The 13,508-nt window shown below is 58.0% G+C and overlaps 2 protein-coding genes across 4 annotated transcripts; both read right to left on the bottom strand.

The window, feature by feature from the left end:
- Nucleotides 1-8,783: 8,783 nt before the first annotated feature.
- LOC108507973 (interleukin-12 receptor subunit beta-1-like) lies at nt 8,784-10,443 on the bottom strand. The gene is made up of 5 exons (XM_017836389.1): nt 10,325-10,443; nt 10,093-10,236; nt 9,868-9,964; nt 9,702-9,783; nt 8,784-9,619 (listed from the first exon to the last, which is right to left on the bottom strand). Exons 1-5 carry the CDS (start codon nt 10,347-10,349, stop codon nt 9,164-9,166), a joined length of 804 nt encoding a protein of 267 aa, XP_017691878.1. The 5' UTR covers nt 10,350-10,443; the 3' UTR covers nt 8,784-9,163.
- On the bottom strand, nt 10,154-13,508 carry IL12RB1 (interleukin 12 receptor subunit beta 1). Of its 3 annotated transcripts, XM_017836387.1 has the most exons (9): nt 13,223-13,508; nt 12,750-12,867; nt 12,494-12,660; nt 12,262-12,413; nt 11,732-11,786; nt 11,466-11,570; nt 11,300-11,382; nt 10,994-11,219; nt 10,154-10,910 (listed from the first exon to the last, which is right to left on the bottom strand). In XM_017836387.1, the coding sequence occupies exons 1-9, from the start codon at nt 13,257-13,259 to the stop codon at nt 10,444-10,446; spliced, it is 1,410 nt and encodes a 469-aa protein (XP_017691876.1). In that variant the 5' UTR covers nt 13,260-13,508; the 3' UTR covers nt 10,154-10,443. The 3 variants fall into 3 exon arrangements, with proteins under 3 accessions (XP_017691876.1, XP_017691874.1, XP_017691875.1); XM_017836385.1 differs by having other exon boundaries at nt 12,750-13,508; XM_017836386.1 differs by having other exon boundaries at nt 11,732-11,774; nt 12,750-13,508.

Below are 13,508 nucleotides of genomic sequence, written 5' to 3'. Positions count from 1 at the left end.
GCTCCACCCTCTGCCCTGTCCCACTGTGTGCTGGGGTTAACTGGGTCACTGCTTCCCATCAGGATTGGTCCCTTGTGCCTCTGGCTCCTCCGTAGCTGTGCAGGTTTGGCTTTTTTCCCATTACCTGGGATGCAGGGCAGTGAGCAAACCTGTTGCATTTTTCCACACTTGCTTCCTGTTTGTGTCCAGGCTCTTGGGAGGACACACACCCTTTCCTCCATCCTGAGCCTGGCAGGGAGCCAGTAGGTCCAGCTGGGAGCTGGGACACTCCTGCTTTGGCTCAGCCGGGCCCAAGGAGGGTTGGGATCAGCCCCATGCTGTGCTGGCTGGGAACTGCTGCTGTGTGGGAAGAGCAGGGAGGCTCCTTCACCTGCTTCCTCCGGCTGGGATTTGGTTTTTAACAGCGTTTCTGTGCTCCACATCTCTGCTGAGCACAGCAACTCTTGGTGTGTGCAAGGCAAGGCTTGAGTCAGGGCTTTAGTTGTCTTCCACAGGCTGTGCTGCTTTTAAAATACTACCATTGGAATGTGATTTTTTTTTCACTCCCCCCCTTTATTTATATTTATGTTTGCTGAGCTGCTCAGTGCCGCAGCTGCATCCAAGCACATGCTCCTGCCCTAGGTCATGGGAGAGAACTTGTCCCTGTGTTTGCCTGCGAGAACCTGGTGCTCCTGCAACTTTTATTCAAATCTGCTTTTTATTTCGTGTCCCTGGTGCTCCAAGTAATTTTCCCTGGAGGAGGATTAACTGGCCTTTCAGGGAATTTGTTTGCATCCTCCTCTGGGGAGATCATGCCTGGATCTGCCACTGCCACACAGTGCTGCATGGCCTCTCTGGGGCTTTTTGGTGACATCAAAGGGAACACGAAGCACAGCACTGCACCCCCTGGGTAAAGATGCCTCCAAAGCAAGCCCTGTGACCAGGCTGATCCCAGCATGGCACAAGGGAGCTGTTCTGTGCTGTGCAGCAGAGATGGCCGGGGGCTGCTGGTCAGACCCGGATCATCTGCCCTGGCTGCACAAGGGGATGCTTATTCCCAGGGCTGGAGGGGGAGGCGAGTGCCCAGCACCCTGTCTATCCCACTGCTTCTTTCTGGGAAACCATGTCACACGGTGACTGGGACAGGCCGTGCCGAGCCGGGGAGCCCAATGTTGGCGGGAACTGCTCCCGGCCCTTGAGTGGGAGAGATCTTTCCAGCAGGGATTCTTGTAGATGCCTCCAGGTTTTTCTTGTACAGTCGGGCAGCAGCGCAACAAGGCCAGGCTGGAGCTCCTGCCAGGAAAGGGCTGCACTCCTGAATCCAAGGAGGGGCTAAAAATACCTTGTCTGGACACTTGGAGCAGGGGCACGGTGCAGACCTGCCCCAGGCAGTGCTTTCCCAACCACTGGCAGTGCTGCCAGTGCTCTCTCCAACCTTCTGTTGTTTATCTTCCCCAGCTCCAAAGTCCTGATTGAACAGCCTGGGCTGTTCTCTGGTTTATTGGCACAGGGAGGTTGGGGCACACGGAGCTCCCTGGGGGTCTACTGAGCCGGGATGGCCCCGTGCCATGTGCGGTGGTGCCGGCTCAGCACAGAGACCCGATCCCAGGCAGGAGGCGCGTGATGCAACTACAGTGCCGGGATTATTTATAGCTCTTGGCCCCGTGTGCTGGAAAAAGCTGCCCAGACCACCCGGCAGAATCTGCTCCTTGCGAGAGGCACAGAAACCCACCCCCACCCCCCACTCTGCTACTCTCTTTTTTACCCTTCAGTCCCAAAAATGTGGGACCCCTTTGCTCTGGCCACAGGGGTGCTGATACTTCCCTCATATTGCAAGCTCCACAGCTCTGCAGAGTGCTGGGACCCCTCCCCACTGCAGTTCAACAGCCCTGCAGGGTGCTGGGACCCTCCAGAAACGGCAGCTCACAGCTCTGAAGGGTGCTGGATCTAGAAGATGCTGGGATCCCCTGGCTGCAGCTCATGGCCCCGTAGCCCTTTCTGCATTGTGTTGGGGGGCTACTCCTTCCCCCCGGCCCTCCTTGTTTCCAGAGGATGCTCGGCCCTATCACTTGAGGCTGTTGTCCCCTGGCAGGGGGTCAGTGGCGGGGGATCAGTGGTGGCCGTGCTGCGGGAAGGGTGACACGCGAAACTCGTGGCCGACCCGGCATTGGCAGGGACAGAATGTGCTGTAGCTGGCGCAGCCTTGCGAGGGCCGGGATTAACTGCGCCGCTGCTGCCTCCGGCCCGGGAGGGCCCGGGAGCCCATCCAGCTCCCAAACCAAGCACCACCTTCCCCCATCCCAGCTGGGCTGAGCCCTGCAGGACACAACTCACCCCAAAACCTGCCGAGGGGCACCCGTTGGGGGCTGCTCTGTTTGCACGGGGTGGGGAGGCGGTCGGTGATGATAAATCTGGATTTTGGCCCTCTTCTGTCCTTGCACCGGGGACAGGGTTCATGCACTGCTCAAATTCAGCATCTTCGTGCTGGTGGGATGGGGGGTTCACAGCACTCCCACCCTGGGGAGCAGTAGTCGGTACTGATGGGGGTTCAGGGGGACCTGTTCACCTCCAGGTCGAACACTTGAAGGGGACACACACAGTCCCCAGGAGCACCGGGCCTTGCTTTGGGTTTGCTCTAACCTCCGGCTGTGGATGGCATGGCTTGGCCCTGGCACCATTTCAGGGCTCTGGGGGTTCCCCTTCACGCGGCAGCGGCAGAGCTGTGCCAGGGCTCCGGGAAGCAGCCGTGCACCCCGACATGCTGGGGCGGCATCGCGGCCGCCCCTCCGCCCGCTGACTCAGTCGCCTGTTTGCCGGAGCCGCTCCCGCCCACGGAAACCACAGGCGAAGTCCCCGCATCCCTGCGCCGGGGCTTTCCCCACTGGCTTGACAGGAATCGCAGCTTTTCCCAGCCCGGTGCGGGCACTGAGCTCCTCCGGGCGCGGGGGGGCGGGGGAAACTGCGGGCAACCGCGGTGGGTTTGTGCCAAAAAGCGGGGCCTGGAGCAGCTGGATGGACCTGTTGCATGTGCCACATGTCCCGTCCCCTGCGAGCATCGTTCCAAGGGGATCATAGACCGGGACAACCCACAAACCCCGATGGCGGCGGGTGCTACCGATGCCTTGCCCCAGGCTGCCGGGAGCAAACCACCTCCTTTATTCACTATATCAAACCCAAGCCCTTGTTTTTTTGGGTCTGACCCCCTCATTTGGGGTCCCTCGCTGTGGCACTGCCCAGTCCCTTGCACAGTCACTGCTCTCTCCCTCCTGTCCTCCGGCGATGGAAAATTTCTATGACTTTTTGACTTTTATCCAGTTGTTGGGAGAGAGGAAGGGGCCGGCGCCGCGCACAAACATGTCTATGTATAAACACTGGAGACTGAATAAGGAGCCGCTGGCACCGGACCCTCCCCCCCGAGCCGGGTGTCCCCTCTCCCGCCGGGACTCCAGTGCGGCGCCCCGTGTTCGGTGACCCAGAGTCGTCCCTGCGGGGACACAAATATTTTGGCTTTGTTTAAAAAAAAAACCCAACACACTCAAAAACAACAACACTAAAAAATTCCCCCCCTATGCCGAGCCATCCAGCGGCGGCGCGTGACGTGTTGGCACACAAACAGTGCGCACGGGGATGGCGCTCACCCAGCCCAGGGCTCCCGCGCCGGTCTGGGATTTGCAGGTGACACGGCCATACCCTGTGACAGGGACGTGGAGCGATAGGACTTTGCTCCCAGCGCCGCTCCCCACCCCGGCTGTGTTTCCTGTCACTCCCCGGCGCCGCTTCACAGATCGCAGAGAAACCCCCATCGAGCACGGGGTGGGTGCCCGACCCCTGCCGCGGGGACACCCCACGCCCTGACCCCCAAATCTCCCCACAGCTAAAACCTTGCTCGTGTGGGCCGTGTGCCACCACCTCCCTCCCTGCTGGGCTGCTCTGGGTGTTCCCCGCTGAGAAGGGAGAAGTCGGGGCTGTCACCCTCACTGCTCACTGTCACCTCATCCTTGCTCTGGGGCAGGAATGATGGTGTGACCCTGTCAAACCCCACGGCTCTGATCTCTCCTCCCATTCCCCAACCTTAAAGTCTTCCGAAACAGGGTTATGCCCTTTTTTTTCTTCCCCACCACTCTGCAATAAACAGCAAGTTTGAGCTGATTTCAACAAAAAAACCCTCAGATTAAGCTCAATTTTGGGGGGGAGAATCAGAACCACAGAATATTCTGAGTTCAAGGCAGCTTGCAGGGATGCCCCCTGCCCTTTCGCAACCACATTAGCAAGCCTGCGTCCCATTATTTTTTAATGCAGGCATTTGTGTGGAGCAGGGAGAGGCATTTTCCTGCTGAGCAGCTGTGTAAATGTCACCACATTGCGGCCCGGCGATGGAGGCAGCGATAGCCCGGGAGGTCCCAGCTGGTTGGAGGTGGCTGTGGCGGACAGTGCCGGTGGGGAGGGTGCTGCCGAACGGTCCCGGGAGGGGCTGAGCCGGTTCCCTCCGCTTTCCTGGCGGTTTGGTCTGTGAAAAAACGAGAGAGAGTCGATCTGCCTGCGAAGAGCTGGTAAACATCGGGGGAGCGGAGCTGGGAGAGGGGGCGTTGCTTTTGGTCCTGTGTATCGCTGCACAGCCAGGCAGGCTGCTTGCTCCGGGTTGAGCCTGCACGGTTGCGGGAGGGGGTGGTGTGCTGTAAATAGGGGATTTTGGGGGGTTCTCTGGTTCTTATCGAGTTGTCCTTAGGTCAACTCTGGCCGCCTGCTTGAGCAAAATATGTTTATGCTGCAAACCTCCGGCCGGCTCCGCTGCCAAGTGGGCAGGCAACGCGTGTGCTGATAAGAGCGCTGCGTCCTCCCCTTCCCGATCACCCGATACCCAGGGAAGCGCACGGAGGCGGCCTCCCACCTCCCTACACCCTGGATTTATGATTTCTTTTACTATTATTATAAAGTTTCCGTTGAAAAGAAAAACAACCACAATTCAATAGCTGCGGCTTTGCAGCTGCCAAAGCCTGGAAAGCTCTGGCCGTGCCAGCGTCTGAGCTGCCCCCGGGGCTGCCGGCCCTGAGAGCAGCCATCCGAAAACGTTAAAACTGCAGAAAGAAAATGCTTCCTGCCATCACCCGAGCTTCCCTCTGAAGGTAGAAGATGGTTTTCACCGTCTTCTTCCAGCTCACATGCTGGGACAGGCAGCATCCCAGCGGGATTTTGAAGTGAGCTGAGCACCCAGTGCAGTCCCAGGGGCAGCTCCGAGCCCTCCTCGGTTTGTTAAATATTCAGTTTTGGTGCTGCTTGAAGTCGTTTTCCCTCCTTGGTTTTGGAAACAGTGCTGGCCCGGGTGAGCCTGTTGCAGGCAGGTTCGGGCTGACGTGAGCAGGAAAGAGCCAGGGTGGCCGCGGGGCCTGTTTGCGAAGTAGAACCGAGTTGTTGTTGTTGTTGTGACACCGAATGGTTGCAAAACGCCGGCGCTGAAATACCCGTGACTTTCAAAACAAGCTGAGCCCAGCTGTGGCTGGAGGCTCTTTGTCCAGATGTGTCTGTCTGTCCAGCTGTGGGCCACGCAGCCCCTTCCCCACTGCAGGATGCCTGTGCCAGCTATGCATGGAGGTTTTTTTGCTATGAGAAGAATTCCAGAAGCTTTTTTTAGAGAGGAAAAGCCCAAATTCCGAAGCTGCTGAGATTTTACTGCCCCAGGGATCTGCCGAGCATCCCGCCCACCGAGGTTTTGCCAGTGCTGGGGGGGTGGATGAAATGAGCTGTTCACCGCTGGGGCGAGACACAGCCTTTGAGTTCTGCTTAAAAAATAAAAAACCCTAAAAAAAAATCCCAGGGATCAGTTTGTTTGCTTAGGGATTTAGTCACCTAATCTGCCTGGCAGCGGGTGGCATTGTGGAGGTGGTGACAGGCTTTTTGCCTGGCAAATAATCCTGCTCTTAGCCATAGCTGATGGTCGAGCTGGGCTCAAACATCCCATCGGCATCGGCTCTTCTCTGGGATGGGGCTCAGGCAGGAGGAAAGGGTGCTGGGTGTAGGGAAAGGGGTGGGAGAGGGAGGGATGAATGGGTGAGGGAGGGATAGATGGGTGAGGGAAGGGACTGGGAAAGGAATGGATGAACGAGCGAGGGAAGGGGTTGCAGGGTTGCAACATTCTTCTTTGCTTCCCATGCTAAAACCAGGCTGTGGCTCTGTGGGGCTGTTTCTCCGAGGCTGAGAAACAGGTTAAACTCCTCAATCTGGGAGCAAAACATCTTAATCTGGGGAAAAAATATCAGCCTGGACCCACAGGGATGGACCTTGTCTTCCCTGGGGGCTTAGACGTCCGAAGGGCTGATGCTGATGGGGCCATAGTGAACCACTCAAGCTGTTTTATGTTTTTCCTCTGGTGCCATCTGAGCTTACATCCCCCAAAATCAAGAGGAAATGGCTTCAAGTTGCTGCAGGGGAGGTTTCAGGAAAAATTTCTCCACCCAAAGGTGGTCAGGCACAAGAACACGCTGCCCACGGCAGTGGTGGAGTCCCCATCCCTGGAGGGATTTAAAAGCCATGTGGATGTGGCACCTGGGAACGTGGTTTAGTGGTGGGCTTGGCTGGTGTGCTGGGTTAATGATTTGACTCGATAATCTTGGAGGGCTTTTCCAACTTTTATGATTCTAGAAAATCAGGGAGCTCAAGGCAAATCCCCAGGCTCCCACCACCTTGCTGCAGCTCTGGCTGCCCCACCTGCTTTCTTGGGATGTGGTGCTGAGTTTTCCACTTGCAGGTAAATCCACCTGCACATGTCCCTCGTGCCATTTACTTTTGGGAACACATGACTGGGACTCTGTGGGAATAGGGAGGGAATAAGATGAGGTTTTTCCCCTTTAAAGCAGGGATGCTCCATGTTTGCCCAGGGAAACAGCACTGTCACTAGTGGTGTGTGGGCAGTGCTGGCACCAGTGGGTGTGAATAGGGGAACCCATAGCTTGAGGTGACTTTGGGATCGATGCTGAACCCCTTGTGCCCCCACCATTACACCCCTCAGCTGGGCTGACCTTTATTTTCCCTGCTGTGATGGCTTGTGGCTGCTTATCCTGGAGTCTCCTGTTGGGTGTAACGAGTTGCCCACCCTCAGGCTGTGGGTGGTGGTGGCTCTCACCAGGCATAATCGATGCCCTGTAGCATGTCTGGGTCCTGCACCCATTCGGATCCGGATGGAGGAGCAGGGAAGGTCATGTCCTGGCTGCAAAGTCTGGCCTGGCAGCTACCCTTGGGTCGCCAGGCTCAACACAGCTCCTGGGGACTCATTTGGAAAACAATCCTGTGAAATTTAAACTAATTAGAAAGTCCTGAGCCACTCGCTTGCACTAATTGGCAAGTTATGGCTTGATTAGTTTTCCCCGGCACGTTGTTCACGGGCACCATGTTCCTGTCAGAGCACTGGCCAGCTCGAGACACGTGTGGGAAAAGATGCACAAGGCCAACCCTGAAGGCATCAGAGGGGGTGTGAGCGGCACCATGGGTGGGATGGATCCCTGGAGGGTGCCACCATGGGGGGTCTGCTGTTCCCCCTCCCTAGGGTGTTTTTAATGCAGCAATTGGGACTGTCTGTCCTGCTGTGAACTCATTCAGTGAACCGGAATGATTAACTGGCGTCGGCTCTGGCCCCGAGACGGGCAATGTGTTTACTGCTGCCACCCAGCCGTGCTGAGCCGTGACCCCAGAGCTGTTTCCTTCATTGCTCTGACCCCGGGCTGTAAACAGGGGCCGGGGCTGAAACGCGAGTGTGCACCCGCTCCTGTAACCGGATACTTCCTCCCTGTGTGCCTGGTGTGCTCCGACAGTGAGCCTGGCATCGCCCAAATCCCAACAAAATCCCTAAATCTGATCCCCGCGCCTGGGTTTCTGAGTGGCAGGACGCCAGATCTCCAGCCGATCCCCAGGGATTTGGGGTGCGCAAGAGAGGACACGGGGGGCCTGTGAGGTGATGCGTGGCGGGGAGGGAAGGATGAATTTGCTCTGCCAAGAGGTTGGGAAGCGCCGTGGGGACGTGGGGCTGATGCCACCTCGTGGCTTCATCAGCAGCTGAACGTCCTGGGCTGGGTGAAGATGCCGGACGCTGGTGGGCACGAGGACGGTAGCACAGTGATGCGGGTCCTGAACGGGACCCCCAGCCATGGGAGAAACACCATCGCAGCCACTTCACCTCTGGAGCGCTGGGAATGGCCATAAATCCCAGCCCACCCGTCCCTGGCGGGGGTTGCGAGGTGACCATGCCGCCCCGCAGCCCCGCGCTCCCGGTGCGGTGTCTCCGCTAGGCATCGGCGTCGTTTCCGCCCGCGGTGCTGGTGCTGCGAGCGCGATTTTGGTGAAATCCTTTGCAAAACACGAGCTAAAAGCAGCAGCGGGGAGGCCGAGCCGTGTGCTGGTGGCTGAGACACCGCGGCGGTGCCTTACCTGGACTTCCCCGTGCTACCAACCCCACGTAGTTTGTAGTTTTTTAAAATTTTTTGCTCTCTCAGCAAGTCAGCGCCGACGCCGCCAGGCAGAGAAAACCACAAATCGCTTCTCATCTCCAATTCTGCCCCAGATAAAGCCCAAGGCGGCAACGTGGCCCCACACGAAGGGGCTGGGGGGGGGCGAGGGATCACCCCAGACCGGCTGTGTCCTCTGCAGCGCCATGGATTGCCCTCGGCTCTAAATCCTTGCTGCAATCTGCCCGGGTCAGGCGAGGAAAAACCATCTCAGCCCTGCTGCTTTGTGGAGTTACTTAATTTTTTTATGTTTGCCTTTTTTTTTTTTCTCTTTATTTTTTGCCGATTTTTTTTTTTTTTTTTGCAGGTAGATGGTGTTTGGTGCTTTGCATCCCCATCCCATGGAGGGGATGCTGGTCCCAGCGGTGGAAGCTGGCAGGGATGAAGTTCTCCCTCTCCTCCTGATCCAGCCAAGGAAATACCCTCAGCCCTGGACAGACTCTGGAGCCACCATCCCTTGGTTTTTATTCCTGGTGAAAAATTGAGGCTGGGAAGTGTGTGGCTAAAACCTGGCATGGTGCAACACAGAATCCAGAGACATCACCTTCCTTGTCCTGGAAACCAGAAAACCCCCTGAAAGTGCTGGCTTGACCATGATCCCATGGGGTAGGCACCCAGCATCCCACACACTCAGCACCCCATTGGACACCCTATTCCTGCCATCCATCCCTGCTGCTCCAGCCTGGTGATGGCTATGGTACCGACTTCTCCTGCGATAGATTCCATCCTTCCTGGTCCCCGATGATGATGGATTTGTTGGAGATGAGCAGGGCAATGGGGATCAGCGGCTGGCATAGCTCCTGCCTTCCCTCCTCTTCCTCCTCCTCCTCCTCCTCCTTGCCGGGTGGGTGCCCAGTGCAACTGGTGCTGCCAGGCGGTGGAAATCCCACTGGGCTCAGCATCTCCTGCCTGCGGTAGGCAAAGGTCATCTCCTCCTCACAGCCTGGCGGACACACCACCAGCACCTCTGCTGGTTTTTCCATCACAAGACTGGGCTGTGGCACGTTGGGCTGTGGCACGCTGGGACGAGGCACATCAGTCTGTGTGGTGGTGTCAGTTGTCTCCTTGCTGGGATTCAGCTCCGTCAGCAGCAGCTCAGCTGGGTTGAACCTCTCCGAGGGCTCCAGGAGGCCTATCCAGGTCTGGCCCTAAGGGTTGGGTGGGTTTGGGGTGGAATGTCCCTTGCCAGGACCATGTGTGGGTGTTTGTGGGCAGCACCTTGCATCTCACCTGGCCCTTCTCACCGGCAGAGAACTGGATGGCATTGGTGCCCACAGGCTTAGGAAGAGGTGGGAAGAGGAGGTGGCGAGCCCTGGGAAGGGAGGGGGTGGTTAGTGAGGGGTTGGGCAATGGGGGGTGACCTGAGCTGTGTGGGTGGCAAGGGTGCTGCTGTCACCTCTTTTTGGTCAGGTGGTAGATGGCAGCCATGACGGGGACACTGAGCGAGATGCCCAGGTACTTCAGGTTGGCTCTCCACACTGCTCCCTGAGGACCTGGGGACAGGCATGGCTGGGTGGTGGCATTCCTGTCCCCAACACCCCACATGGGACACAGGAGACATTTCGGGGTGAGGGCGAGCACCCCATGGGGAGTGGGGAGAGGATGGGATCCCAACCGTTACCTAACGCCTTGGTCTGGAATTTCTTCCAAGCACTGCAGGTCCCCTCGCTGTCCTTTGTCACTTCCCAAACACCCACCCTGTAGGCTGTGCCGGGCTGGAGGTTTTGGAGGGTGTAGTTCACTGCTGTGGCATCAGCTTCACTGTCTGGGCAAACAACAAATGGGCAGCAGTCTGGCAGCTGCCTGGGCAGCACCCTCCTCCTGCCCCACAGGGCTAGAGGAGTCCCACTCACAGGTCATGTTGGCCCTCTCGGCCATGTGGCAGATGAGGTACTTGGCCAGCACCCCAGGACAGGCGGCGCGGGGGGACGGTTTCCACTGGAGGACGACGCCGGCATCTCCGCTGCTGATGTCAATGGGCACGGCCAGCGAGCCTACAGGTAGTGGTGCCAAAAAAGGGGGGAGTGTTTCTGGAACCCCTTTCTGTAGTTAAACCAGGCATAGATGTGCTGTGCTCCCACACATACCATTGTTGGCATAGTGGTGCCACAGGGCGAAGGTGGCCCAGCCCTGCTCCGGGTCCCAGCCGTGCACGGCAAGGCGATGACACGCCGGCACTCTCAGTGCTCCTGGGGCAGGAACCGGGGGTGCTGGTTAGACCCCCACCAAGCTCTGACCCCAGGTGGGGGGCTTGGGGTGCTCCCTTGCCTTTCTCCACGTGGATGCTCTTGGCAGGGAATTCCTCTTGGATGCAGACACCCTGTTGGGGGGCTTCTGCCAGGACCTGCTGCTCGAAGCAATAGGCCTCGCCCGGGATTGGTGCTTCCCATTGTGCCGTCACGGTGCTACCGGCCACGCTGACATCCTTGAAGCTGAGATCTGGGATGAAATGAGGGATAGCTGGAAATAACAACTCCCTGAGGGGCTACCAGGGGAGCTCGGCCCTCCTGTGGGATAGGTACCTCTATGCTGCTCTGCCGGCACGTGGAGCTGTGACGCCGGCCCTGGCCCAGCGGCGTTGACGGCCCTCAGCAGGATTTCGTATTCAGCTCCAGACAGGGTGAGGTTGTACTCCCTCACCTCCCACCCCAGCACCACAATGTCCTCCTCGTCCAGCTCAGCACAGCCACACGCTGGCATGTGGGCGTGCAGTGTGTAGTTGACATCCCTTTGTCCCTTGAGGACTGGCTGGGGAGGGAGAGTGGACAGTGTGGGGGATGAAATGGTGGGGGAGACACTCAGGAGGGTCCCCAGAGATGCCGCTGTACCTGCCAGCTCAGCCTCAGCACCCGCTGCCCATGTCTTCCTAGTTTTTCCAGTTGGTGGCTCAGCACTGGGCTCTCCAGGATTTCTGCAGGAGGGACAAGCCTGACTGAGTGATCAATGTTTTTGGGAGCTGGTAGGATCCCACCAGCCTCCCCTCCTCTTCCTTACCCTCGGGAACAGAGATGTTGCTGCTCCAGTCACTCCAGTAGCTGCTCCAGGTCTTTTGCCGTAGCTGGACCACAAAGGTGCCATTCCCCTTCAGGGTACAGTTCACTAGAGGGGGGTGGCAGGGTCAGGTGGGAGATGACCCCTCTTTCTCCCAGCTTTTGGCTGTTGTGGGTGCTGTGGGAGAGCATGGGGCAGAGCATTCTGCCAGAACCTGGGAATACTCCCAGAAGATGCTTGTCCCCAACATCCCCACAGGCTCAACCAACCTGAGTCATCTTCATCTTTCACCATCACGGTCATACATTCCACCTGTAAAGAAAACTGGGAATGAAGACACCCTCCTAGTAAAACCAGTATGTTACTGGGCCATCAGCGTGATCTGCAATCATCCCAGGCGCTGGGAGAAACAAATAGAGGGGACATGGTGGCCCAAGGGATTTCCTTGGTTGGGGTAGCCCCTCTTCAACCCTGGGACCCTCCTGGCAGCAACTGAGAGGAGCAGGGGGTCCCCAGCTGCAGGGGCTTCACTGGGGACAAGCGTCCAGATTTCATCTGTTGTCGTCATTAGTATAATCTGGGGTTTTGCCTGTGTAATCCCTTCGAATCACGGCCTGATCCTGTTATGGGAAGCAGCAAGATCCCATGGCCAGAAGATGAGGCAGAGCCGATAAGGCAGAGAAACAGATGGGGCACAGCTGGGTTTGGGGGGGAGGACAGTGACATCACTGAGCCCCCACACTCCCCGGGCTGCCACAGTGCTCCCAACTGTCCCAGCTCCAGCAAACAGCATTTTTACTTGTGTCCAGCCGCTGTCTCCTGCCCTCCAGGATCGAGCCTCCCGCTCTGCTGGCTGGTCCATGCCAGGGCACTGTGGCCGTGGCACCCGCAGCCTCAGCTGGCCGTCAGTCTTGGAGAAGGGCACCCGTGAGGGAGGTGGATCTGGCTTTTCTGCAAAGATGTTGTTTTGAGTGGTTTTGGCAGTTTTTGGCCCTGGTGCTGGTGTTCAGCCTGGTCCCACAGGCACTTACCGGCCTCGTTGAAGACAAATGTGATATTGGGGGTCCTGTGGACGTGGCCTTCCCAGCTTGCCTCTACCCAGGCCACAGCGTTGTTTAAGATGTACAGCTTGTGATGTGGCAGTTTGTAGTTTGTCATCTTGTGTGCATCAAACTGGCTACACCCTTTGTGCTGCCAGCTGGGGAGGGAGTGGGCACAAGGTCAAATCCGGGTGAGGCAGGACACATCCCATGGGCTCCCCATCCCCCTCCACAATGCCCAACTCACCAGAGATTCAGGGAGTAGGAGGTGTTGCCAGCAGGGCCGAGGGGTGACCAGGAGCAGTGGAAAGAGTTGAGGGAGTTGCATTTCTTCCAGCAGGAGAAGTTCTGGGCTGTGATGGTGCCTGTGGTATAGGGCAGTGTCTGGGGGCTCCCGCATCCCATACCCTTTCCCATGCACTGAAGGAGCAGCGCTGTAGCTGTTGCCTGATCACCATGCTGCTCGACTGGGGTATTGGAGCAGCCACATGAGCGATTCTCACCAAGACCCCTCACTTCCCCCATCCCCAGTGATACTGGTGCTGCTCACCCCAGTCCTGCCCGCTGCCAGCAGGGATTCACCGCCTTTACTCCATCCCTGTGGTTTTGGGTGAGCATCTCCATCGCAGCACCACCTCCCTTGGCCTTATCACCCCCGAATCACTCACTGAAAGTCTTCTGAAGTTATCTCTCATCTCCCAGCACCGCAGCAACACTTACCGCCCGCCACCAGTGCTGCCAGCAGCCACCCCAGCATCGCCCACCCGGGGTGTCCCACTCCGGATTCAGGGCTTCTCTGCCCTTCCTGGCTGCCCAATCCCCCAGCACCCAATGAGTGCCCCTCTCAGGCGTGGTGGCAGCCCCGGTGCTCAGCACAGCTTCCCATGCCTGGTGTTTCCTCTTCTGCTCAGACCGCGCCGGAGGGCGGCCGTTCCCAGGCAGGTCAGAGCGTGAGACGTGAGTGCCTGCCTCACTTTTACCAGAAACAAAAGAGAAAGCAACGCAA

Source organism: Lepidothrix coronata, unplaced genomic scaffold (assembly GCF_001604755.1).
Source record: "Lepidothrix coronata isolate B3197 unplaced genomic scaffold, Lepidothrix_coronata-1.0 Scaffold277, whole genome shotgun sequence".
Classification (NCBI taxonomy): domain Eukaryota; kingdom Metazoa; phylum Chordata; class Aves; order Passeriformes; family Pipridae; genus Lepidothrix; species Lepidothrix coronata.
The sequence above is the reverse complement of the archived record's forward strand: the minus strand, read 5'-3'. Positions and strand labels throughout refer to the sequence as shown.